The sequence below is a fragment of the Schistocerca americana genome, chromosome 3 (assembly GCF_021461395.2).
Source record: "Schistocerca americana isolate TAMUIC-IGC-003095 chromosome 3, iqSchAmer2.1, whole genome shotgun sequence".
Classification (NCBI taxonomy): Eukaryota; Metazoa; Arthropoda; class Insecta; order Orthoptera; family Acrididae; genus Schistocerca; species Schistocerca americana.
The window spans coordinates 524,626,035-524,653,329 of NC_060121.1; the positions used below are offsets into that span (position 1 = coordinate 524,626,035).

The window sequence follows — 27,295 nt, forward strand, 5'->3', positions numbered from 1 at the left end:
TCCGGCCTTGTAACACTAACCATAACGGCCTTGCTGTGCTGGTACTGCGAACGGTTGAAAGCAAGGGGAAACTACAGCCATAATTTTTCCCAAGGGCCTGCAGCTTTACTGTATGATTAAATGATGATGGCGTCCTCTTGGGTAAAATATTTCAGAGGTAAAATAGTCCCCCATTCAGATCTCCGGGCTGGGACTACTCAGGAGGACGGCGTTATCAGGAGAAAGAAAACTGACGTTCTACAGATCGGAGCGTGGAATGTCAGATCACTTAATTGGGCAGGTAGGGTGGAAAATTTAAAAAGGGAAATGGATAGGTTAAAGTTAGATATAGTGGGAATTAGTGAAGTTCGGTGGCAGGAGGAACAAGACTTTTAGTCATGTGAATACAGGGTTATAAATACAAAATCAAATAGGGGTAATGCAGGAGTAGGTTTAATAATGAATAAAAAAAATAGGAGTGCGGGTAAGCTGCTACAAACAGCATAATGAACGCATTATTGTGGCCAAGATAGACATGGAGCCCACGCCTACTACAGTAGTACAAGTTTATATGCCAACTAGCTCTGCAGATGATGAAGAAATTGATGAAATGTATGATGATATAAAAGAAATTATTCAGGTAGTGAAGGGAGACGAAAATTTAATAGTCATGGGTGACTGGAATTCGACAGTAGGAGAAGGAAGAGAAGGGAACCTAGTAGGTGAATATGGATTGGGGCTAAGAAATGAAAGAGGAAGCCGCCTAGTAGAATTTTGCACAGAGCATAACTTAATCATAGCTAACACTTGGTTCAAGAATCATGAAAGAAGGTTGTATACATGGAAGAACCCTGGAGATAATAAAAGGTTTCAGATAGGTGGGAATTTAAGGAGATGGGACCTGGATAAACTGAAAGAACCAGAGGTTGTAGAGAGTTTCAGGGAGACCATAAGGGAACAATTGACAGGAATGGGGGAAAGAAATACAGTAGAAGAAGAATGGGTAGCTTTGAGGGATGAAATAGTGAAGGCAGCAGAGGATCAAGAAGGTAAAAAGACGAGGGCTAGTAGAAATTCCTTGGGTAACAGAAGAGACACTGAATTTAATTGATGAAAGGAGAAAATACAAAAATGCAGTAAGTGAAGAAGGCAAAAAGGAATACAAACGTCTCAAAAATGAGATCGACAGGAAGTGCAAAATGGCTAAGCAGGGATGGCTAGAGGACAAATGTAAGGATTTAGAGGCTTATCTCATGAGGAGTAAGATAGATACTGCCTACAGGAAAATTAAAGAGACCTTTGAAGAAAAGAGAACCACTTGCATGAATATCAAGAGCTCAGATGGAAACCCAGTTCTAAGCAAAGAAGGGAAAGCAGAAAGGTGGAAGGAGTATATAGAGGGTCTATACATGGGCGATGTTCTTGAGGACAATATCATGGAAATGGAAGAGGATGTAGATGAAGATGAAATGGGAGATACGATACTGTGTGAAGAGTTTGACAGAGCACTGAAAGTCCTAAGTCGAAACATCGGGAGTTGACAACATTCGATTAGAACTACTGACAGCCTTGGGAGAGCCAGTCCTGACAAAACTTTACCATCTGGTGAGCAAGATGTATGAGACAGGCGAAATTCCCTCAGACTTCAAAAAGAATATAATAATTCCAATCCCAAAGAAAGCAGGTGTTGGCAGAGGTGAAAATTACCGAACTATTAGTTTACTAAGACACAGCTGCAAAATACTAACACGAATTCTTTACAGACGAATGGAAAAACTGGTAGGAGCGGACCTCGGGGAAGATCAGTTTGGATTCCGTAGAAATGTTGGAACGCGTGAGTCAGTACTGACCCTACGACTTACCTTAGAAGAAAGATTAAGGAAAGGCAAACCTACGTTTCTAGCATTTTTAGATTTAGAGAAAGCGTTTGACAATGTCGACTGGAATACTCTTTCAAACTCTGAAGGTGGCAGGGGTAAAATACAGGGAGCGAAAGGCTATTTACAATTTGTACAGAAACCAGATGGCAGTTATAAGAGTCGAGGGGCACTAAAGGGAAGCAGTGGTTGGGAAAGGAGTGAGACAGGGTTGTAGCCTCTCCCCGATGTTATTCGATCTGTATATTGAGCAAGCAGTAAAGGAAACAAAAAAAAAATTCGGAGTAGGTATTAAAATTCATGGAGAAGAAGTAAAAACTTTGAGGTTCGCTGATGACATTGTAATTCTGTCAGAGACAGCAAAGGACTTGGAAGAGCACTTGAACGGAATGGACAGTGTCTTGAAAGAAAGGTTATAAGATGAACATCAACAAAAGCAAAACAATGATAATGGAATGTAGTCTAATTAAGTCGGGTGATGCTGAGGGAATTAGATTGGGAAATGAGACACTTAAAGTAGTGAAGGAGTTTTACTATTTGGGGAGCAAAATAACTGATGACGGTCGAAGTAGAGAGGATATAAAATCTAGACTGTCAATGGCAAGGAAAGCGTTTCTGAAGAAGAGAAATTTGTTAACATCGAGTACTGATTTAAGTGTTATGAAGTCCTTTCTGAAAGTATTTGTATGGAGTGTAGCCATGTATGGAAGTGAAACATGGACGGTAAATAGTTTGGACAAGAAGAGAATAGAAGCTTTCGAAATGTGGTGCTACAGAAGAATACTGAAGATTAGATGGGTAGATCACATAACTAATGAGGAGGTATTGAATAGAATTGGGGAGAAGAGGAATTTGTGGCACAACTTGACAAGAAGGGATTAGTTGGTAGGACATGTTCTGAGGCATCAAGGGATCACCAATTTAGTACTGGAGGGCAGTGTGGAGGGTAAGAATCGTAGAGGGAGAGCAAGAGATGAGTACACTAAGCAGATTCAGAAGGGTGTAGGCTGCAGTAGGTACTGGGAGATGAAGAAGCTTGCACAGGATAGAGTAGCATGGAGAGCTGCATCAAACCAGTCTCAGGACTGAAGAAGAAGAGGAACAACAACAACAAAAAATTGAAATAATGCTCAATTTATTATATTTACTAATATTTGCATAAAAGTCATGAAAAGGAAAGGCAAAGGAAAATTCTGGATTGCAAATAAATTTCCAGGAAAGTATTATACTTGCAACATCCACGAGGACTCTGCAAATAACTTTCCTGGAAATGTTTGCAGTTAAAGCAACCAAACAACAGATTAGTCAAGAATTCTCATTCATTGACGCCAGTTGAAATACTCTTGTTAATGCCACCCATAATATGATACTTACTTTCGTGTGTTGCCTTTATAGATTGCCAGTACCAGTCGACGTAAAACCAGACCATGGACCATCAAGGAGCAAAAGTAATTCTCGTGAAACAGTAGGATATGAACTAAGTATCCCACTCGTATACAATGCAATATGCTATAGCATTTTCTGGAAAATAATTGCCAGAAGTCTACATGCACCTACAACAGAGTACTGTCTCTCTTGCTCTGAGAATTTTAGAAACAGTGGATGAGTATGTGAAAAAATTTACCAAGGTCGTCATTACTTCATTAATTATGTGATAAAGTGGAGAGTTGTACAACGAGATTTGTCAAGATGGAGGAGGATTGCCATTGTGTGGTATTAAAGTGACCCCCGCCCCCCAACAAGACTGCAATGAGAGAGAACCTTTTATAAATGAAACCAAGTTTGTCTTCCTATAGAAACTTTAAAACAACCATATAATTGTGAAAATGTGTCATTTATAAAGTGTACAAGATCTACAATCAGTGTCACCCCAGCGCGTGTAAAACATCAACTGTAAAATAATAAACATAATTTTATATACAAAATTCTTGTTTATGCCTCACTGTCCCTTCCTAGAAATTTATTTGATTTCCAAATTTACCTTTGCCTTTCCTTTTCATGCATTTGATGAAAATATTAATAAATTCAATACATTGAGCATTTTTTCGTTTTATTTGCAATGTAAGGAGTATAAAAACTGAAAATAAAAAAAAATTCCAAATGAGTACTTGACCCCAGGACCCTAGGATTACTATTCTGTACTCTTTCCTCTTCACCAACTGCTGCTTGGATATTATGCTAACAGAAGTAGCTCAAGCTTGTCCCAAGCCACACCAAAAATGCTATTTTTTTCTAAACACATGGCCATCTGGAGCTCCAACTTCAGTTACTTTATTTCTGGCCAAGCCCTGCACATACTACAGATCTGGCAGAATTGGTGATTACAGTAGCTTGGTCCCCTTGGTAGTGCCAGTGTCAATACTCACACTTCACTACCACTACAGACAACACAGGGGAGGAACCTACTATAGAACTGCCAATGGCTCCTGGCCTGACCTGAGAACATCGGTGAGTGTTAGCTGCTCTGTGCCAATTTTTGGATCGTTTGAAATCCAGAGTGGAGTAAATATGGACCAAACAGCCCTTGTAAAACACTGTATCAACACTGGGGATCATTCACCAATTAGCCAGTGCTGATATATGGTATCACCAGTTGAACAGGGATGATCCAGAAGCAAGTGCAGATGATGCTGCTAGATGGCATCATTAAACCTTCAGAGTCCTTGGTCCTCTGCTGTGGTCCTTGTGAAGAAGAATGATGGCACATAGCAGTTTTGCATCGACAAATGAACAAAATCGTGAAAAAAAATGTCTACCCATTGCCGTACATTGATGACACCCTAGACTGCCTGTTATTAACATGATGTGAAGTTTTGTGCTACATTGACAACCATGCTTTCATATTTGTACTTGATTTTGAGTGAATACAATGTATTAATTCCCACACAGACAATTTAATACGAGGGCCATCTTTTTTTCAATCTCCGATAGGCTATAAATAAGAAACAAGTTCATTGAAAACAATTATTTTATTACCAAAAGTTTTGTACACGTATGGTTAATTTTCAGCATATCACCGGAAAGATTGAGACATTTATCGAACCAGTGGACAAGCTTTGCAATACCCTCTTCAAAAAATGTTGCCAGCAATGATGTTAGATGAGCATTGATGTTTTGAAGGTCTTCATTGGTATGAAAGTGCTGCCCTCCTAGCCACGTCTTCAGTTCAGGGAAAAGGTGAAAGTGCGCAGGGTGCCAGGTTAGGACTGTAAGGCGGATGATCGAAAATGTCCCATTGAAACTGTTCAAGGAGCCGTTGAGTTGTGCCAGCAGTGTTTGGACGAGCGTTGTCGTGGATCAACATAGTTCCTGAAGTCAGCATTTCTCTTCGTTTATTTTGAATTGCTCTCCACAAACGTTGTAAAGTTTCACAATAAGCAGCTGCATTGATAGTGGTTCCGGGTCCCATAAACTCTACAAGCAACACACCTTTTTGGTCCCAAAACACGGTAGCCGTAACCTTTCTGTTGTTGAATGTTTGTTTGACTTTTTTTGGTTTGCTTGGTGAATTTGGATGTGCATCCATTGTTGTGATTGTTGTTTTGTTTCTGGTGTGTCGTATTGGATCCAGGTTTCATCCCCAATAACAATTGATTTCAAAAAGTTCTCTCCCTCATCATGGTAACGGTCAAGGAAATTCAAATCTGACGCCATTTGTGACTTTTGTGGGTGTCCGTCAACATTTTTGGAACCCAGTGAGTACAAAGTTTTTTGTAGCTTAAATGTTCACTAACGTTAGAGGGTACGACAGATCTTGAAATTTCCGGAATTTCTGTAGACAAAGCAGTTATGGTGAATCTACAATTTTCTCTAACCATTCTGTCAACTTGTTCAGCAAGTTCGGCTGTAACAACAGACTTGCGTCCTTGGCCTTATTCATCATGCACGTCATTTTGGCCATCTTTAAGCTTTCGGCACCATTAGTCATGAAGTTATCGCCATACACTCGGCTCATTCTCCGATGAATTTCTGCTGTGTTATTCCCTTCTGCTTGCAGAAACCGAATTACACTTCATAATTCACACTTGGGGGGGAGCAGCAATGACGGCAGCCATGTTTACGTGGCTGTAGTGCAACACAGACTGATGCCTTGTGGTCGGCAATGGTGGCGTGTGTAGTGTTATAGTTGTGCAGTAGCCTGCAGTGCATGTCCGTTTTCTTCTGCTCGCGTAGCTTCTATATTAAGCGATCGGAGGTTGAATAAAAAACAGACGTCGTAGTTTCACTCTCGATTCTCTCAGTTGAAGTACATACAGCCACAGGTGTCCAATACTTTCCACTGTCTCATTTTCACTTCACAAATTGCTTCCTTCAAATATTTAATCATGAACACAACTATTATACTATTTTCACTTGAAGACTCAATATACTTCAGAATTCAACTTTTATTCACACCTCTTGGCCTCAGCCCAACCAACCACCTTGGCTACTTGCCTCTGACTGCCTCACTCTCAAGATATTTCCTTGGTGTTCCCCTGCCATTGGCATGTACTTTCAACTTCCTGATCTTTGTGTACACCAACAATGTTGCAGTGATAAGCTGCTGGTATCGATATTTGTGGCAAGGTATCAATAATAATACCCTTACAACATGTGTCCAACAAACAGTGCTTTTCCTGTCTTCAGTAATCCTTGTTATTGTTACACAATTATGGTCTTTATCAATTAAGAGCCAGTTTTGAGTTTCATATTATCTTGAAGTGTCTTCCTAAAGTATACGAATATTCTGGGCTGGCTGGTTACACATCTGCACGGTTGCAGATTTTTAACATAAGTAGTTATTACACCTAAATGTACAGGGCTATTACAAATGATTGAAGCGATTTCATAAATTCACCGTAGCTCCATTCATTGACATATGGTCACGACACACTACAGATACGTAGAAAAACTCAAAGTTTTGTTCGGCTGAAGCCGCACTTCAGGTTTCTGCCGCCAGAGCGCTCGAGAGCACAGTGAGACAAAATGGCGACAGGAGCCGAGAAAGCGTATGTCGTGCTTGAAATGCACTCACATCAGTCAGTCATAACAGTGCAACGACACTTCAGGACGAAGTTCAACAAAGATCCACCAACTGCTAACTCCATTCGGCGATGGTATGCGCAGTTTAAAGCTTCTGGATGCCTCTGTAAGGGGAAATCAACGGGTCGGCCTGCAGTGATCCAAGAAACTGTTGAACGCGTGCGGGCAAGTTTCACGCATAGTGATGTTAAAGATTCAGTGTTTAAACCTCCTCTACCAAGAAACGTGCCAGAACTGCGAGCTCGCATCAACAATGCTTTCGAACTCATTGATGGGGACATGCTGCGCCGAGTGTGGGAGGAACTTGATTATCGGCTTGATGTCTGCCGAATCACTAAAGGGTCACATACCGAACATTTGTGAATGCCTAAAAAAACTTTTTGAGTTTTTGTATGTGTGTGCAAAGCATTGTGAAAATATCTCAAATAATAAAGTTATTGTAGAGCTGTGAAATCGCTTCAATCATTTGTAATAACCCTGTACATAATATTACAGATTAGATATTTATAATTGTGATGTAATAATACTCTTTATCATTGTTACTTTTTGGGAGCAACAATACGCTGTGTTAAAGTCTGCCTTAGACCGCAGCCAAAGTGGTATGTGACAGTATGAAAGATCTTTCTGGTAGCATCTACAAATGAGTTTATTGAATCATTCATACAGATTAGAAAATCCCATGACCAGTAGTGCTATTTGTCTCTGGATGTTTTCTATTTCATCCATTACTCAGGCACTGTTATGACCTGAAACTGGCTAAAAATTTGAGTGTGATCATATGCTCCGAAATCTCTCATTTGGTATCTTTTGCGTAATGGTCACTGAACCTGGTAGAAGAAATATTGTGACTGAGTTTTGTCAGTATTCTCTCTTTCTTCCTCTTAATAAACGTAGAAGTTTAAGTGGTTTAGTCAATAATGTCCACACCAACATATTGTAAGAATCACTGGTTTATTTCACAAATATGGTAGAAAGACGTGAGCACACCTCTGTGTCCACTCAGTTCCATGACTTCCAGGAGAAGACAGATTAGGTCTGATTTTCTTTATTTTTAGACAGGTGAAAATGAGACAGCAGGAGGGATAGAATCGCTCAATTGAGTGTCTAAATGAAAACAATGAATACCTTATGTGAAAAAATATTATGAAAATGATACCTAAAACCACAAAATGGAAAGAGTTAGGCTGCAGCCAGGAGAGGTGTGCTGTATTTGCATGCTAAAGCAGTTTTGGTTGGGAAAAGTTCAGTTGATATTGAGGCTCTTATTTAGAAAGAACTCCATTATTGAAATGACAATAAGGAAACTTTTAGAAACAAAACTTAGGGTAAGGGAAAAAATGGTTGATTGTAACATGAAATTCCATAGCACTGTTCAATAAGAGCTTCAGGGGAGCACAGGCATTAACCAGCATCTCTTTCATTCACATGTCTGAGATTCAGTTTCTTGTTATGTTTGCCCAAAAGTAATATATACCGACACGCAAAAGAATTTTAAAGGTTGACGTGGAATACATTGTTGTATTGCATACTTTTTCAAAGATTCCACATATGACTTCTTCCAATGGAGTCAAATGCCTTTTCCAACTGTACAAATGTAAAGACTAGTGATGAAATTATTTGATTGATTGTTTGAAAATGACTAAGCATGTTTATTTGATCTGTACAACAGTTTACTTCTAAAACTGACTTACTCCTTTCTTATCTTCATTTCTACTTGCATCTTGATTCTGTTAAGGATTATTGGCACCAACACTTTTATGGCAGTTGGTGATGACTCCTTTTTTTGGACACTTTGATGAGGAGTCTTTCTCTCCACTCATGTGGCATGTTCCCAAAGTTCCAAATCTTTATCAAAAAAGGGTGAAGAAGACCAGTAGCTGTGTCTCAGCCAGTGGTCAGAAGTTCTTGTGTAGTGTTATCGACTGCTTGGGCATTCATTCTTTAGCTACTTGATTGCTATCTATTTCTCCCTCCCTCCCTCCCTCCCTCCCTTCCCCTTGCCTTTGAAAGTGGCTCCAAGCAAAACAAACATATTTTCTATCATTTCCAGATCACCTTCATCTTCGGCTTGTCTTTCTTGTAGTGACTGTCCCTCATTATCTCTGTCCAGCACTTACTTGAAGTTCTCACGCCATTTTGAAAGTTGTGTATCATCATTGGTGAGGAGATGTCCTTGTATGCTCTTTGCAGGTTGACTGTATGTGATTTTCTTTTTGATGAGGGTCCGTATGACATTGTAGAGCTGCTTTTAGTTACCAGCACCTGCTGCCATCTCAGCCATTTCTGAGGTCCACTTCCTGCGATCACCATTAACACTTTCGCCTCTTGTGTGTTTAGCTTTATATTCCTCGTGTGGTTCAATCTTTTGGAGCCGTGTCTTGTTACTGTTCGTCTTTCAGTGTTCATCAATATCCACTTCTTCATCCCACAAAGGCCCTCAAACAGGTTTTTCAGTCCTAGTTTGAATTCTTTGCTACTTTCATTTTTCAGCTTTCCAACATCAAATCTCTTCCTTTGATTGAGGAGGCATTTTCTTGTAGTGGAATGGTAAGACCATGGTCACTGTATACGTCTGCTCCCCTTCAGTTTCTCACCATATGTGATGGATTTTCTCCACTTTCTGCTAGATTGGTGTCCTTTTTCATTTTGGAAACTCAGGACCATAGAATATTCAAGACAAATTGGAACGAAACTCCGAAGTTGGGAACTATATTAAGTGTATTGTAATTCATACTACAAACTTCTGATTAATTAAACAATGGAAAATCCAGGATGAAACATAACAATACGAGAGAAGGAAAGTTGCTATTTACCATATAGCGGAGATCGTGAAATCTAACTGGGTAAACTCAATAACCGACTTCCAGTCACCTAATGAACGCTTGTCTTTTCTCACATTCCGCACCCTAAATAAAACCTATACACTTATTAATTGCCACGCACCCATCAACAATGACAATAAGAAAAACCCTCAGAAAGTAGATACATATTGGGAATCTCTAGACCATGAACTTTCTAAAATCCCAACATCAAATGTGAAAATACTGTTTGGGGACTTCAGTGCACAAATAGGCCAAGAAAAAAAATAGAAAAAAACAGTAGGAAACTACCCGGCTCACAAAAGGACAAACAGAAATGGAGAAAGATTAATAGAACTATGCAAGGGTCATAACTTAAAATTAATGTCTACAAATTTCAAAAAACCTCCTAAGAAACAGAAAACATGGAAATCACCAAACACAAGTATTGGAGAGTTCCAGATAGATCACATAGCCATCACACACTATAATCAAAAAGAAATAATGAATGTGAGAGTTCGGAATGGGGCAAACATTGTAACTGACCACTACTTATCGACAATCAAATTAAATTTCATACCACAAAGAAAGAAACAAATACAAAACAGGAAAACTCAAAAGATAGACGCAAACATCTTTAAAGAGAAAAGAGAATAATTCTGTCAAAACATAGTTATATGTTCGGATAAATGGGAAGATATAAAAGAAGGAATGATAAGATCTGCTCAAGAAGTCGCAAAAATGAAAAAGAGAAAGAAACACAAATTGTGGGATGAGATATGTGAGGAAGCAATAGAACAAAGGATGAAGGCGTGGAAGAAATGGCACTCGACCAAAAGTGATAAGGACTACCTGGAGTTCAAACAGCAAAGATCTTCTACAGCAAAACTAATTAGATCAGTAAAAAGACTATTTGAAAAGAACCAACTTACACAAATGGATAAAGATTTTAAGAGAAACAATAACAGATCCTTTTACAGCACATTCAGACAGAAACTACAAAAATATGTAGCACCAAATCTGTGTTTTAAAGATACCAGTGGAAAACTGGCAATGAATAATGAAGAAAATTGTGAAATATTAGCGAAATATTTTGAACAACTCCTCAACTGTCAGGAATCTATTGAAAAATTTCCAGCCAACACCCCAAACACAGTAAACAATAATTCTGAACCCCCATGCCTCATAGAAATCAGAGAAATCATTAAAAACCTTAAGAACAATAAAGCACCAGGGGAAGACATGATAATTGCAGAAATGTGGAAAAGTGTGGATAATACAACTCAAGAGAAACTACTGGGAATAATCAATGAGATTTGGAGAACGGAACGTATACCGGAAGAATGGAAAACTGCATTAATCCACCCCATCTTCAAGAAAGGGGATAAAACCGATGCAAGTAACTACAGAGGGATATCTTTACTTCCGGTAACGTATAAAATTCTATCTAAGGCCCTACAAAACAGATTGGAGAAACAACTTGATCAAGAAATTGGTGAATACCAAGCAGGCTTTAGGAAGGGAAGATCTTATGTGGAGCAAATTTTAAACTTGAAGTTAATTATTAAATATAGACGATTAAGAGTAAAAGACATCTTTATCACGTTTGTTGACTTCAAGAAGGCGTACGACTCCGTTGACAGAACAACCTTGGTTAACATCCTTAGTGAGTTTGGAGCAGACAAGAAAACAGTCGCAATCGTCAAAGAAACACGTACGGATACCTATGCAAAAGTAAAGTTCCATGGTGAGGTATCCAGACCATTCAAAATCAGAACAGGATTAAGACAAGGAGATGGGTTGTCACCTACCCTATTCAACTGTGTGTTAGAAAAAGTTATTAGAGAGTGGAGGAAGAAAACGACTGAAGAAGGAATACAAAAAGTCAGATTAGGATGAATAAAGGATGGATTAGAAGTAGATTGCCTCACTTTTGCTGATGACTTAGCGATTCTGGCAGGAAGTTTGGAAGAAGCAGTCAAACAGATCAATATTCTGAATGAAACAGCAGAAAAAGCAGGACTGAAAATCTCCTTTGAAAAGACAGAGTACCTAACCAATGTAAAAGAGGCACCGAACAATATGATTACAAAGTATGGCCAGATAAAGAAGGTTTCTAATTTCACATATTTAGGGGAAATCATCCAGCCCAATGCTTCAGATAAAGAAGGAAATAAAACAAGAACAAGAAAAATGGAAATGGCATTCCAGCTAACAAAGAATGTGTACAACAAGAAGTCAGTATCAATTAACGCAAAAATAAGGCACTACAACACTGTGATTAAGCCAGAGTGTCTGTATGCATCTGAATGTTTAGCAATGAACACTAACAAGGAAATGGAAGCTATAGCAAAAAAAGGAGCGAAAAATCATTAGAAGAGTACTTGGGCCGAGGTTTGAGAATGGGACTTGGAAGCTTAGAAGTAATAGAGAAGTGTATGACAAAATTGAGAAAGTGGGAGATACTATGAGGAAGAGAAGAGTAAGCTTTTACGCCCATTTGAAAAGAATGAATGATGAAAGGCTGACAAAGAAAATATTCATGTTTTTTGACAAGAACCCCAGAACCCAAATTACCTGGTTCAAAGAAGTCAAAGCAGACTTAGAGGAGATGGGTATAGGAGAAGATGATATAACCAACAGAGACTTAATGAGAGAAAAATTCAACATTTTGAAGTATTTGAAGTGAAGAAGAGAAGAACTGGAGGAACAGTGTGGACAGAAGACCGAAGGGAGCAGCACAGATAGAGGATGAAGACATATTGGCAGAAGAGAAAAGAGGAGGAGCGCAATAGGAGAAATGTACATTGAAAAATAGTTGTTTAACGCGGTCCCTAGACGGCCAAAATCGGAAAAAAAAAAAAAAAAAAAAAAAAAAAATAGCGGAGATGCTGAGCCGTGATAGGCACAATAAAAAGATTCACACAATCATAACTTTCGGCCCTTAAGTCCTTTGTCAGCAGTAGACACACACGCACACACACACTCATGCATGCGCAACTTGCACACATATCTGCAGTCTCAGAGAGCTGAAATTACACTGTAATCAGCAACACCACTGCATGATGGGAGTGGCAACTGAGTGGGGGTGAGGAGGAGGATGGGGTGGGGAGGGGGAGGGATAGCATGGTTGGAGTGGCGGACAGTGAAGTGTTGCAGTTTAGATGGAGGGTAGGAGAGAAGGTATGGAGGGGGGAGGGGTAGGTAGCAGAAAGGAGAGAAATAAAAATAAAAGAAATTAAAAGACTGGATGTGGCGGTGAAATGACGGATGTGTAGTGCTGGAATGGGAACAGGGAGGAGGCTGGATGGGTGAGGACATTGACTAACAAAGGTTGAGGCCAGGAGGGTTACGGGCCCTTAAGCCAAGTGTTAGCGATGATTAACTTATGCTCTTTGCATAGCTCTACCAGGCGGCTTCTTCTTTCAATCCTTTCCCCCCAGTCCATATCCACATAGTGTTTCTCTTTCTCTTCCATTTCCTACTATTTAATTCCAGTCCCCCATCACTATTAAATTTTTGTCCCCTTAACTATCTGAATAATTTCTTTTATCTCCTCATACATTTCTTCAATCTCTTCATTTTCTGCAGAGCTAGTTGGCATATAACCTTGTACTACTGTGGTGGGTGTGGGCTTCATGTCTATATTGGCTACAACAACAAACAAGCAAACTCCAGGTACAAAAATGCATTCACTATGCTGTTCATAATAGCTTACTGACATTCCCATTTTCTTATTCATTATTAAACCTACTACTGCATTGCCCATATTTGATTTTGTATTTATAACCTTGTATTCACCTGACCAGAAGTCCTGTTACTCCTACCACCGAACTCCACTAATTCCCACTACATCCAACCATAACCAATCCATTTCCTTTTTAAAATTTTCTAACCTACTTGCCCAATTAAGGCATCTAACATTCCACACTCCAATCCGTAGAATGCCAGTTTTGTTTCTCTTGATGGTAACATCCTCTGAATAGTCTCTGCCTGAAGAGCATATAAAAATGTGAAATTTTGTTAGTGATTCATAATTTGGCCTAGAAAAAAATTTAAGTACAAGGAAACAACAGTCATTATACCTGGATATATACTCTGCAAACCACTGTAAAGTGCATGACAGAGGATAATTCCCATTTTACACCTTATCACAAATTTTCGCCTTACCATTTCACCTATGTAATGTGAGAAGAATGATTACTCAATTGCCTCTGTGTACGCCATAATAAGTCTAACCTTGTTGTTGTTTTTCCTACAGGATTTATACGTAATAAGGGGTTATAGTATATTTTTAGATTTCTAACTTAATGCTGGATCTTGAAACTATTTGAGTAGGCTCTTGCAGGATAGTTTGCATCCCATCTACAAACATCTGCTAGTTCGTGTTTTTCAGTATCTTTGTGACACACTCCCATGAATCAAACAATCCTGAAGTTCAGGCTTCGCAAATCCTAGAATGAGCGTACTGTAAGAAATGTTCCTTACAGATCGATTACATTTTCCTATAGAATGACTTTCCTAGTACCCAACCAAAAATCTGAAGTCTGTCATCTGGTTTATTTATGGCTGAGCTTATGCAATCATTTCAAATTTTTATCCCTGTATGTTGTTACATACAGAAATTTGTATGAGTTGACTGATTCAGACTATAATTTTTTGATCTTGTAGTCATAGCATACAATGTTTTTGTATTTTGTGAAGTGCATTTAAAATAAATTGCCAGCTTTAAATCTGATCACGATGTGATGATATTTGTGCCATTCTTTTCATAACTGCATCCTCTGCAAACATTAACATACTGTACAATATAAGGATCCCACCACACTTCCCTGTAACACACCTGCAGTTACTTTTACTGCTGTCAGTGATCTCCATCCGAGGTAACTGCTGTGTCCCCCCCATCAAGGGATTTTCAGTCCAGTCACAAATCTTGATTGATATACCATATGACCATACTTTAAACAAAAGTGTGTGTGTGTGTCCAATGCCTTTTGAAAGTCAAGAAACACTATATATCACTGTTTCAATCCATTGCTTTCAAGATGTCATTTGAGAGAAATGCAAGCCAGATTTCATATGACTAACGTTTTCAGAATCCAACCTGGTTGTCATGGAGCAGGTCATTCCATTCAAGATACCCAAGTACATTTGAGATCAGAATATGTTCTAAGATTCTACAAAAAATGGCTGTTGTAGATACTGGATGGTAGTTTTGCAGATCACTTCTTCTATCCGTATTGTAAACAGGTTTGTGAACTGCAGTTCCTTTCAACCACTGGGCACAGGTTTTTGTTCGAAGGATCTAAGGTATATTATGGCCAAAAGAGGGGCTAATTAAGCTGCAAATTCTTTATAGAATATGACAGACTTTCCTGCAAGCCCTGGAGTTTTGTCAGTTTTGGTGTAACGGGCAGTTGAAGATGGAGTTCAGTATTTTTTCTTTTGCTTTGCTATTCTCACTTTCAGTTCATGTCTCGTAAATGTGTGTCTGGAAGCCAATACTGGTGCCGTTGTCAGTGTTCACTTATGACCAGAATTCCTTTGAGCTTTGCGAGAAGTGAGCAGATTCTGTTGTGGCAGTTGTTACAGGCCTCACGCATTGTTGTGCTGAGGGGTATATGCATTTTGTTTGATTTTTACCTATAACTGTATACTTTCTTCTACACCTATTGTTCAAGAGTTACTGTTTCCTTAGGAGTTTCTTTGCAGAGACAGCACACAATTTAATGCTGTAGTCGCACTATTTAACTGTTACTAAGAATGGCAGTAAGACGGTGCACCAGAGTCAATTAACCGAATTTCTTACAGGACTTAATATTACTGAGACAGGTAAAGTGTATATTAAATCTGTAGTGGGGCCAGGAAGCTGAGTAAAACATTAATGATTAACTATCCAAATTCTCTGAATCCACAGAGGTGTTCAAGGCTACATTGTATTGTCCCCAATGTTCAATTTTTTCCCCTAAGAAAATATTGCAGAAAGCAGTGATAAACATTGGAGCTAGAGTGAAAAATCAATAGTTTATGTGCTGTTGCCATAGTACTTATGGTTAACAATAAACAGGATCTTTAAACACTTATAGTGTTGCTCAATTCAGCAACAAATTTATTATTATTATTATTATTAAGCCATAAAGGTTCTTAGGCATAGAGTGGGCAGTATGAGCCACTGTGCTAAGTCATCAGAAGTAATTGTCCACTGTCTTTTTGTTTCCATATCACTTGGAATATTGTTAAGCTATATTTTACATAGGCATCCAAGAGGTCGCATTGTTATCATCATCATCATCATCATCATCATCATCATAATCACTACTGCTACTACTACTACTACTACTACTACTACTACTACTGCTACTATTACCACTTTCGTAGCTGAATGGTTAGTGTCACTGTCTTTAGAGCAGAAAGACTTGCACATGATTTATGGTACATCCTCACATCTTTACTGACATTGGGGACTGGTGGTATACCAGTCACATGTCCCACGATGATAGATCGCTCGTACTGCATTGTAGGCAGCATTCAGCTAGTTGAAACAAGTCTAAGACCTAATCTGTGAGTGATGGTTATGTTTTATTATTATTATTAGTATTGAAATTCGTGTACAGATAAACTAACAGAGGCCTTGTATTTGTTGATTATTTTCCCTCATCAGATATTCCTTGCCCTGGTGCCAAGTAGTGCATTTTAGGTAAAGCACTCCTCACTGCCATAGCCATTAAAAACTAAAGTGAAAAACTCAACTTATACCACAGCTGCGCTAAGTAGGAGTAGATGAAGGTTTTGTGTTGTGTGTGTGTGTGTGTGTGTGTGTGTGTGTTATTTTCAAGACGTTACTATCTTGTCCAAGTTCAGCTGATAAATTTAGATAAAAGAAGTAGTTAAACAGCGTTCATTCGTTCAGTGTCAACTGTACTTATCGTGAAAATTAATGCTGTCAAGCAGATACACATTTTGGAAGAAAACAGTACAATGAATTCCTTGATCTACAAAATATGTGTGTAGTTGAAAGGGGGAACAACAGGGAGCATGTTTAGAAACAGCTTACATAAAATGCAAACAGTATTTCAGAGATGAACCAAGTATGCGCAGTGGTACCCAAAGATGGCAGTTTCGTGTTAACAAGTCATTATTGTCTGGTAGTACACCCAAGAACAGTTATGGTTGTTGTAGAATAGAGTTGCATAACATTCTCATCTACTTGAAGTTGGTTAATGAGGAGTGTGATAAGGATAATGAGAATCGATGTTTCAGTGTAACAAAAATTTGTAGTCCATCTGGAAGGAAGTAAGCACCACCTGTAAACTTTGATAGAGGGATGGTTACTGCGTTGTACTGTCATCATTGTGTCGAAACTGAATTGATTACTACTGAGTAACTTTGACAACTGTGATGTTATTGTGATTTAAATGATTACTTTATTTGTGTGTTTATATTTTCCTTTATGTTTCAGGAATGAAATAGAAGCAGGTCAGAAACTAGGAAAACATATTGTAGTTGCTGGCTGTGTTCCACAGGGTGCTCCAAAGTCTGATTTTCTATCTGGGTTAAGTGTAATTGGTGTGCAACAAATTGATCGTGTTGTAGAAGTAGTTGAAGAAACATTAAAAGGTATTGTATACTTCATGGGTACTTGTTCATTACAGTATTTCATGTAGCTTTAAGTTCTTAAAAATTTGAAGACAATGTGGTAGGATGAGCTTAATCATTGCACTGGAAAGTTGTGGGTGGACCTGTAGAAACTGTTAGAACTTGGCATCAAATTTTAAGACTTTAATCACCATTACTTCTTGTTTTAGAGGTGATAAGTGGAGAGAAAGAAATGAATCAGCCAGGAGTAGTAATAAAATAGAAAGTTTCCTGCAATCAGTGGAGATGCAAGAGGTCCAAGAAATAATGGTGAAATGCGGATGATGATGATCATTATGCTGATATTTCAAAAGTTTCTTGTTCTATGAAGTTTCAAAGTTTTCTTTGTTACATTTATTTATGTAAATCTATGAATACCAGAATGGCTGCATCAGCAGTCCCATTGTTATTTTATCCTTAAACCGTTTCTTGCTGTGGTAGAGTTGCCACATTTAAAGCCTTAGAATGTAGTGGTGTGCCTTGTTCCACACATGAATTTACTCACTTGTGCTAAATTGAACTATTCCTTTACAACTGGTAAATTTTGTTCAATCTTCTGATTTCTATTACAAGATGTTTGACTAATTTTTATTCTACCTGACACATTTAGTAATGCTTAACCAACAAAGTGGATCATTCCATACCAAGTGGGCCAGGAAAAAAAAAGAAAAAGAAAAGGTTGATCAGGCATCTCAGAAAAATTTGATATTTGCTGGATGAATTCCCTTATGTTTGGGGGACTCAAAAATAATTTTTAAAAATTTTTATTTGTTCTCAGCACACACTGGACTATATATTAAAATCATGATCACCTAGCTGAATTTAATACTCAAAGTTTTTGCTCCCAAATTAAAAAAAAAAAAACTTTTTATACAGTATTTTTCCAAAGGAGTAGTAATTTCTCAGCCATAATATTTTTTGTGCTACTTCACTACACGGATAGCTACTTTAGAGTATCAATGGTGAGATGTTAATATTTAAAAATACACTATTTAAAAAAAATCTGATTTGTTTGAATTTTTTAAATTCTTTTGCATGCAATATCTGTGTTAGGGGACCAGATAAAAATCTGAAAAATATGCACTTAATAGACCTTTATGATATTAAACTTCAATATAAATTTCAGCATTGAGATTCAACGAGAAGTTATGAAAAAAAATTACAAGTATGAATAAAAAATACATTTCGTAATATCTGCAATATCTGGACTAATGGGGAAAAGTATAACAATTACATAATTTAAATACATGGAAAAACACAGAAAATTCAAGTAATGAAACATTATTTGTTGAACGATCCTCTGCAGGAAGTTTCAGTAGGCTAGTAGACAGCATCTGCAAGTCTGGACAGGCTCACAGACTTGCCTGTACAAGTCAGTGTGTTGTCTTCCCCCTTCCACCAACATCTGTTCACTCATACTGAGTTAACAATTAGCTCTTGAAGTGTGCAGTTGAACAATGGAATCTTTGTTCTGTTGTTGTTGTTGTTGTTGTTATTAATGAAGCTTGACATTAAATGTGTATATGAAGTGTTTCCTAAAGACATTACTTTAATACAAGATTGCAGTGAAGAAGAAAGTGTTATTTTGCTTACGAGTTGGCTCAGAGGTTAAATCAACTTGCAATCACCATGAAGTTAAATAATTAAAGAAATTTAATCACCTTTTTGACCAGTCTTGCTTAGACCCTTGTAACATATGCAAGAAGCCTATAACAAAAGATCTGAGAGCAATAACGTTTGATCATTATTCTAAAGATAAAAGCCCTTTTATCTATATAATATCAGGAAAGTGATTGTGTCCATCATGTTATTCTAAGATATTTGTCATTAACAAAGAAAGGGATATTGATAGTTCAGATAAGTAATTTTGTCACTCATCAGAATCTATTTAAAAAAAGTGGATTTAGCTTGTGAAATCCTAAGTGCATTTCCTGCTAGTAAAATTAGAAAACTAAGTTAAGAGAAAAGACCTTTTGCAGTGAATGCAAAAAGTGACAAATTGGCAACTACTGCCAAAGAAAAAAATATATTGAAGGTTTCACCTAAAAAGAAAAGTTGCACAAAGCCAGATGAAAGTTCTAAAAATTCTCTGACCGAATATGATGATTGATAGAAAAACTAAATGTCATATTTCAAACACAGAGGATAAATTTAAAATTATCGGTTTACCATCAAATCCTTGAAGTTGAGCAAAAGTTAGGGATGAATTTAATGTGTCAGAATGTTTGGTTAAATTAACAAGGCAGTTAGTAAAAGTAGGGAATTTTACCTTCATTAAAAAGAAAAATGCATATAATTTCATAGATGAAAACATGATCAAATAGGGTATTAGGTTTTATGAAGATGACAATAACAGCCGTTTGATGCCTAGCAAAAAAGTATTGTGTTTTTGTTAAAGAAAATGCCACTAGGTTCAGAGACAAAAAAGATTAATATTGTTTAATTTAAATGAACTATTCACAGAATTCAAAAAAGAAAATCCTGAAATTAAAACTGGAAGGTTAGAATTTTGCAAGTTGAGACCAAAATAGTGTATTGTTGTAGGGGCAGATGGCACCCATAGTGACTGCATTTGTTTGTATCACCAGAATGTAAAGTTGATGATAGGTTGGGCCAGTCTTAGAGTTGACTATAAAGATCTTTTGGAAGTTCTGGTTTGCAGTATTGACAGTTACAGTTGTGTGATCATGGGAAAATGTCAAGTCTGTCCAGGCAAGCAAGCTGCCCTTGATATCAGAAGTATCGGAAGAAGACGATTTAATGCATGACAGTATAGAATATGAACAATGGGTGATACAGTACAAAATGGAAATAGTGACAATTATAAAATCATGAGAAGAGTTCTTTGAAATGTTGGTAGCTATCCTTGAAAATATTAAAATGCACCATTTTATTGCCAAAGCTCAGAGTAAATTTCTAAAACAAAAAGAAAACCTTGGCAGTTGATAAATGTTTAGTTCTTGCTGGCTTTTCTGAAAATTATTCCTTTGTTGTTCAAGATGAAGTACAAGGGACCATTGGGTAAACAAACAGCCCCTAATTCACCCATTTGTGTTCTATTATAAAGATCAAGATAAACTAAAGAGATACAGTTTTTATGTCATAAGTGGCTACCCTGAACACAACGCTATAGTGATGCATGCTCTTAAACTATGATTAACAAACTACATGAAACACCACCACCTTTCCATGAGCAAACTGATGTACTACTCTGATGGTGCTGCAACCCAGTATAAAAACAAAAACAAAAAAAATTATTAACACCCCTTTCACAAAGAATACCATAGACTTGATTCAGAATGGCCTTTTTTGCATCGTGCCGTGGGAAGAATGTGTGTGATGGTGTCAGGGGTACAACAAATTGACCTGTCACAAAAGCTTGTCTGCAGCGGACCTATGAAAACCACATCTTGACACCTCCAGAAATGTTTCAATTCTGTAAAGAACAGCTAAAAGGGATTATTTATGTTTTTGTAAAATATGAGACAGTACAAGAAATCTATGCATGTCTTGGAGGATAGATTCAACACTTGTCAGAAGATTAAAGGCTCCCAATCTTTTCATTGTTTTATACTTCAGTCACACAACTTGCTCAAGTGTAAGTTCACATCAACATCCCCTGATAGTGAACTTCATCAATATGGACAACTTGTACCACTGACACTTCAAAATAACGACATAATGGCTTGTGTTTATGGCAAGTAGTGGTGGATTACTGAAGTTGATAATATTGATTGTCAAAACCAAGACATGCAGGTTACATTATACCACGTACCAGGGCCAAGTTAAAAAGTTTAAAAGGCTCAAGTCTGGATGCCTGTTAAAAATGTACTGAGGAAGCAGTCTCCCCTGGAATTTACAACTGCAACTGGATGAACTTTTAAAATAACTCCCAAACTCTGTGAAGAAATTTCTTCATTGGTCAATGAATGGCGTAGTAAAAACAAGTAAGGTAAGAACAAGATAAGCTAATTAGTTGACTCATTTTAAAAAGTGTTCATAGATATGTTTAAATTATGTAACTTATACACTTTATCCATTAGTACAGATATTGCAGATATTATGAAACATATTTTTGATTCATATTGGTAATATTTTTCTTAACTTCTCCATAAATCTCAAAGATGAAATTTATACTGAAGTATGATATCATAAAGATATATGAAGAGTGTAATTTTCAAATTTTTATCTGGTCCCCTAACAATGATATTGCAGGCCAAAGAATGAAAAAATTCAAAACATCTGGCTTTTTAAATAGTTTTTTTTTTTTTTTTAAGTGTAAGCTTTTCATTGTTGATACTTTATATAAAGTAGCTGTACTCTGTAGTGTAGTAGAACAAAAAATATCAAGGCTGAGAAATTACTCTTTCTTTGGAATAATACTGTTCAAAAATATAGCCATTAAAATATATTAAGGAATGCATTCAACTAGGTACCCATGGTTTTAATATATAGTCCAGTGTGTGCTGAAACTACATGCTTTCTATTTGAAATATCTGGAGCAACCCATTTCTGAATAATTTAAAAACCACAGATTCTTGTAAGTGCGAAAGAATGCTTTGGCCTGAAACAAAAGTGGCTGCTGTTTCTAAATGATAACAATAAAAAAATTTTGAAAATATTTTTGAGTCCACCAAATATGAGGGAATTCACCCAGCGTATATAATTTTTTTCTGAGATGGTTAAGCAAGCAGCGCTGAACCACTTGGTATGGATTGGCCCAAAGCAAATATATCTCCCGTTGCTATTCATATGTGAAGGGGTCGGCATAAGAAAGTGCTAACCCTTAGTTTAGTAAGGATTAGTCTGACCACACTATCTGCACCACATGCTGTAAATAAGTAGTACCACACAAACACTTAAAAACACTATTTACTTTATAAAATGTCTTCCTATTATACTTACGTTCTTGTCTTAGAATTTAAATAAACATATTATGTGCAGTAATTCAAAATATTCCTTCATGAGTCAGCACTTTCATCTACCTGTAGCATACCAACCTGACTCATATGCCTTTGTGTCATAAGTCTCATAGAATTTCTGCTATATTTTTCTTTCCTGTGCTTATTGATAGTGATGACCTGTTATTCAGTTATGTTCACAGCACTGTATAATTTGGTGTTCATTTTCTCTTCAAATTTAATAAGGCACAATTTAGTTTGCTGATCAGCTTATAACACATGTATGTCTTTGTACATGTCAGTAAGTGACACAAACTCAAAGAATGTTTCATCCTTTTCTATGTTGTAGTAATCAAGAAAATAACTGCCTATGGTGGATACTCAGTACAAAATTCACCAGATTAACACAGTTAGTTAGTTAGTTGATAATTTCATATTCCATGGATCAGTTGTATGATTAATCGTAATGATGTGGAATGAGTCATTTTACATTCACATTACAAATTCATATGTAAATATAGCTACATGCTGAGCCTCAACAAATTAATCATTTGTAGTGCTGTGGTGAGTTAATTATTCTTACCCATCACATTTTACGCTTTACAAAATTAGAAACTCTTCTGTAGAGTAGTCGTCCAGAAGGAAATTTTTTAAGTTGGTATTGTTAAATTTGAAAACAATCTGTCAGACATTTTATGTCATTGTTAGAAGTGATTAAAAAAAATTTGGTGTGTACATTGTGTACTTCTTTTGCTGCTAAAGACAACCTTAATTTGGAAAAATGAATGTAATTTTTTTTTCTTCTGGTTGTAATTATGTACACCATTGTTCCTTTTGAATTGGAGGAATTATTTACAACCAACTTCATGGGGGAACAAATATACTGTGAGGCTGTTGTCAGAATGCATAACTCCTATAATAGATGTTTGCAAGATGACCATGGTTGAGCATGATATACGTTTCTTACCAGATGTTTTTTAGTAATGCACTCCGTCTTTTGTAAAGTTTATCTACCCCAGAACAGTATTCCATATGACATTATTGAACAGCAAAGTATATCACCTTACTGATTTGTCTCTCCACAAGATTTGAAATCATTATAAATGCAAATGTAGCTGAACTAAATTGTTTTAGAAGTTCCACAATTTTTTCCCCCATTTAAATTTTTGTCAATATTGACATTTTAAATTTTTTATGTTTACACCCTAGTCATTATTTTCTCACCAAGTATTATACTAATCGTTGATGTAGTACCTCTAGATATGCAGAACTGAATATTTTGTATCTGCATGAAATTGAGAGAGAGAGCATTCATCGAAAACCACTTAAAAGAACACTACGAGCAGTACAAATATAAGTTCCGCAAGGAATCAGGATATCAAAAGTAGGAATAATCAGCCAACAGATACGAGGTTCTGATAATGTTTCAAAGCCTTGCTGGTCGGTTGTAATAAGATCGGAAACAATGAAACAGAAAGTAAAATTAACAATGTACAATTAACTGTTAATAATTATGATATCTCTGATCCCCTTCTAGTTAGCAATATTTTTAATAATTAATTCATAGATATTGTCAAAAATGATGTCTCTCTGAAACTGGATATACAGCACACATTTGAGTCCAGTAACAAACAGAACTGCAGTACACTACCTGCGGTAAGCACATGTGACATTCTGTAGCTTATTCATAGCCTCAAAAACAAAAAATAGCAGGATTAGATTAAATTTCTCCCTATCTATTGAAGAAATGCAAACATGAACTACCCTCCTTCCCAGGTCCATGGATTAGAATAGGCCTGAGGTATTCCTGCCTGTTGTAAGAGGCGACTAAAAGGAGTCTCCCACTTTTTGGCCCTACAAGTTCAGGTCCCATTTTATGGCTTGACCTCCAGCTTCTCAAATTCTACAGAAGTGCAGGAAATTTTGGAAAGGACGCCTTCCATGGTGCACCTGTTATCCATAGTACCTTTAGATTTGATCTCCTGCACCTTTTCTTGTCATGGCTTTGCATCTCCACCTCCAATTCAACTATTTGCCGACAACGCCTTTGGGGGTATGTCATCTAATTCTGTTGTCTCCTGTCCTCTTTCGCTCCCATGACAATATTGGATTTCTCTGCACCCAATGTCCAGCACGGTAGCCAGTCTGTTGTGGTGGGGCCTGCATGTAACCATTTGGTGGTAGCCCCCTGACAACACAGGGATCATGCTGCTGATGCCTTAGCTGTAAACTCCCCATGTATGCCAAGGAGTAGCTGCCTGTCTTCCTGTGTCATCAGGACTCCCAGCAATGGCCATCATGCCAGGTGGCCTTTGCTGTGGCTGGGTGGTGCCTGTGGGGAAAGCCCCTTATCAGAGTGGGTGGCATCAGGGCGGATGACCCACAATGAAGTGGAACAAGTCATCTTTTTCTGGGGACCGAAAGGAAAGGTTGATTTCAATGCTGACAGGTGTGACCCCAAATTGTTCCCCACCCCAGCAACACCCTGAGAGGAACGTAAGGCTTCAGAACGACAGGATCCATCCATATTCGCCTTGTTACTTAGTGTGCAGCAGAACTGATAGGAACTCTTTTCTGGATACGAAGCCTCTGCTTGGAGGATAAGTTTGGGGAAGTGACAGTACTGTCCAAAATGCACAGTGGGTCAGTTTGATTCAGACAGCATTCCCCACCCAGTCCCGGGTGTTACTCGCTTGTGACAAGCTGGGTGATATTTGTGTTTTGGTCACTCCCCATAAAAGCCTCAACATGGTCCAGGGAATTATTTTTCATAGTGACCTCCAGTTGCAGACTGATGATGAGCTGTGTGCCAATTTAGAACGATGGGGTGTTCATTTCGTCCAGTGCATTTACAAGGGAGCCAAAGACAATAGGGTTGTTACTGGTGCCTTCATCTTGACCTTTGAGGGTGATTCGTTACCTGAAAAGTTCAGGGTGATAGTATACTGCTGTGACGCCAAACCTCATAATCCTCCCCCTATGCAGTACTTTTAAGTGCTGAAAATTCAGGCACATGTTCTCCTGGTGCAATGCAATGCCACATTGGAGACTGCAGACAATCGCTGCATCTGAATACTCCATGTGTGCCTCCTCCCACCTCTCTGAACTGTGGAGAACATCACTTCCCTGCTCACCGGACTGCCTGGTACTCCAAAATGAGTGGAAAAGCTTCAACTTTGGGAACATGTGCCCCCCCCCCTCCCAAATTGCTGAGAACATTGATCCCCACCCCAGCTGGAGAAGAAACAGCCTCCTCTAGCTCCTCTCAACCGGAATGGTTCCCTTGGGACTCTACCTTCCACGCCCCCCACCTGCCCCAGTTGCCAAGTGGACACCAACCAGTGGCTGAAAGAGCCATTGGCTGCTGGTCAAAGGGCTTCACAGTCTTCCACTGTCCCTGAAGCTACTTCCAAAAAACCCTCCCAGCAAGCCCCTAAGGAACAACGAGAGGGCTAACCACCAAAGAAGAAGTCCACTAAGGAAAACGAGCCTACAGTGGCCCCCGCACCAGCACTGCCCCACAGCTCTGTGTCTGAGGACAAGGTGGATATTCTGGCATCCCCTGAGGACCTAGATCTCGCTGATGCCTAGGATGGAATGGTATTGGATGCCAACACTCAGCCGGTGGCGGCAGGTGATCGACCTCCAGTGGAACTACGACAGTTTTTTCTCCCACCTGGCTGAGTTACATCAACTTTTAAGCGTTACACCTGCATTTTGCATTGTCCTTCAGAAAACCTGGTTTCCTGCAATACGGATCCCCACCCTTTGTGGCTATCGGGGGTACTACAAAAACCATACTGTCTGTGGCAGACCGTCAGGTGGAGTTTGCATCTTTGTCCTTACCTCTGTCTGTAGCAAACTTGTACCCCTTCAAACACCTTTAGGAGCTGTGGCTGTCAGTATGAGGACAATGCAGGAAATTAGCCATGTGTAACATCTAGCTCCCTCCAGATGGTGACACACCATCCCATGTATTGGCTGCACTCATTTCGCAACTCCCCCCACCATTTCTCCTTCTGGGTGATTTTGACGCCCGTAACCCATTGTGGGATGGAGCCAAGGTTACTAGCCACGGCAAAGACATTGAGGACCTACTAACTCAACTTGACCTTTGCCTCCTAATACAGGTGCCCCCACATGTGGCACATGGCACATATTCGGCCATTGATCTCGCAGTTTGCAGTCCTAGCCTTCTCCCATCTATCCACTGGAGTGCACGTAACAACTTGTGTGGTAGTGACCACTTTCCACTCATCCTGTCCCTACCCCACCATCCCTCACCTCAACACTTGCCCAGGTGGGCCCTTCCCAAGGCTGACTGGGACACTTTCACATCCACTACCACCTTTGACCTTCCATTGCATGCCACTGTCGATGATATGAGTCATACCATCACTAATACCATTATTGCCGCAGCTGAATTGGCAATCCCTTGTTCTTCCGGATGCCCCCAGCAGGAGTCAGTGCCTTGGTGGTTGGCTGAAATCGCTGCGGCCATTAGAGACTGTAGGCTGGCCCTCCAACGTCGTAAGTGTCACCCCTCCCTGGAGAACCTTATTGCCTTCAAACGAGTCCATGCCCAGGTTCGCCTCCACATCAAAGGAAGCAAGAGTGTTGGGAATGCTATGTCTCCACCATTGGAACACAAACCTCCCACTCCCAGGTTTGGTCGAAGCTCCACCAACTTTACGACTATCAGACCCCTGTAGGTGTACCTGGAATTTCCACAGATTGAGCTGTATCTGCTGATCCAGACATAATTGCAGAGTGTGTTGTTGAGCATTATGCTCACATCTCTGTGCCTGAGAATTACCAAACTGCCTTTCGCATCCTCAAACAGTGGATGGAATGACTTCTCTTTTCCTCCATGCCACCCTGAGCCATATAATGCTCCCTTCAGTGAGTGGAAATTTATCAGTGCACTTGCTGACTGCCCTGACACATCCCCTAGCCCAGACCAAATCGATTCGCAAATGTTGAAACACTTGTCAGCAGATTCCCAGTGCCACTTCCTTGTTGTCTTCAACTGCATCTGGAGCGATGGCAAATTCCCGTCGCAGTGGCGAGAAAGTATTATCAT

General features: G+C 38.6%; 1 protein-coding gene across 2 annotated transcripts in view; it reads left to right on the forward strand.

Moving 5' to 3' along the window:
- The window catches only part of LOC124605605 (threonylcarbamoyladenosine tRNA methylthiotransferase), a 120,962-nt gene that overhangs the window by 53,142 nt on the left and 40,525 nt on the right, over positions 1–27,295 (forward strand). For both annotated transcript variants that reach the window (XM_047137401.1, XM_047137402.1), the window contains one exon: positions 17,136–17,293. In XM_047137401.1, the coding sequence (XP_046993357.1) occupies positions 17,136–17,293 (158 nt within the window). The remainder of the gene's footprint in view (positions 1–17,135; positions 17,294–27,295) is intronic.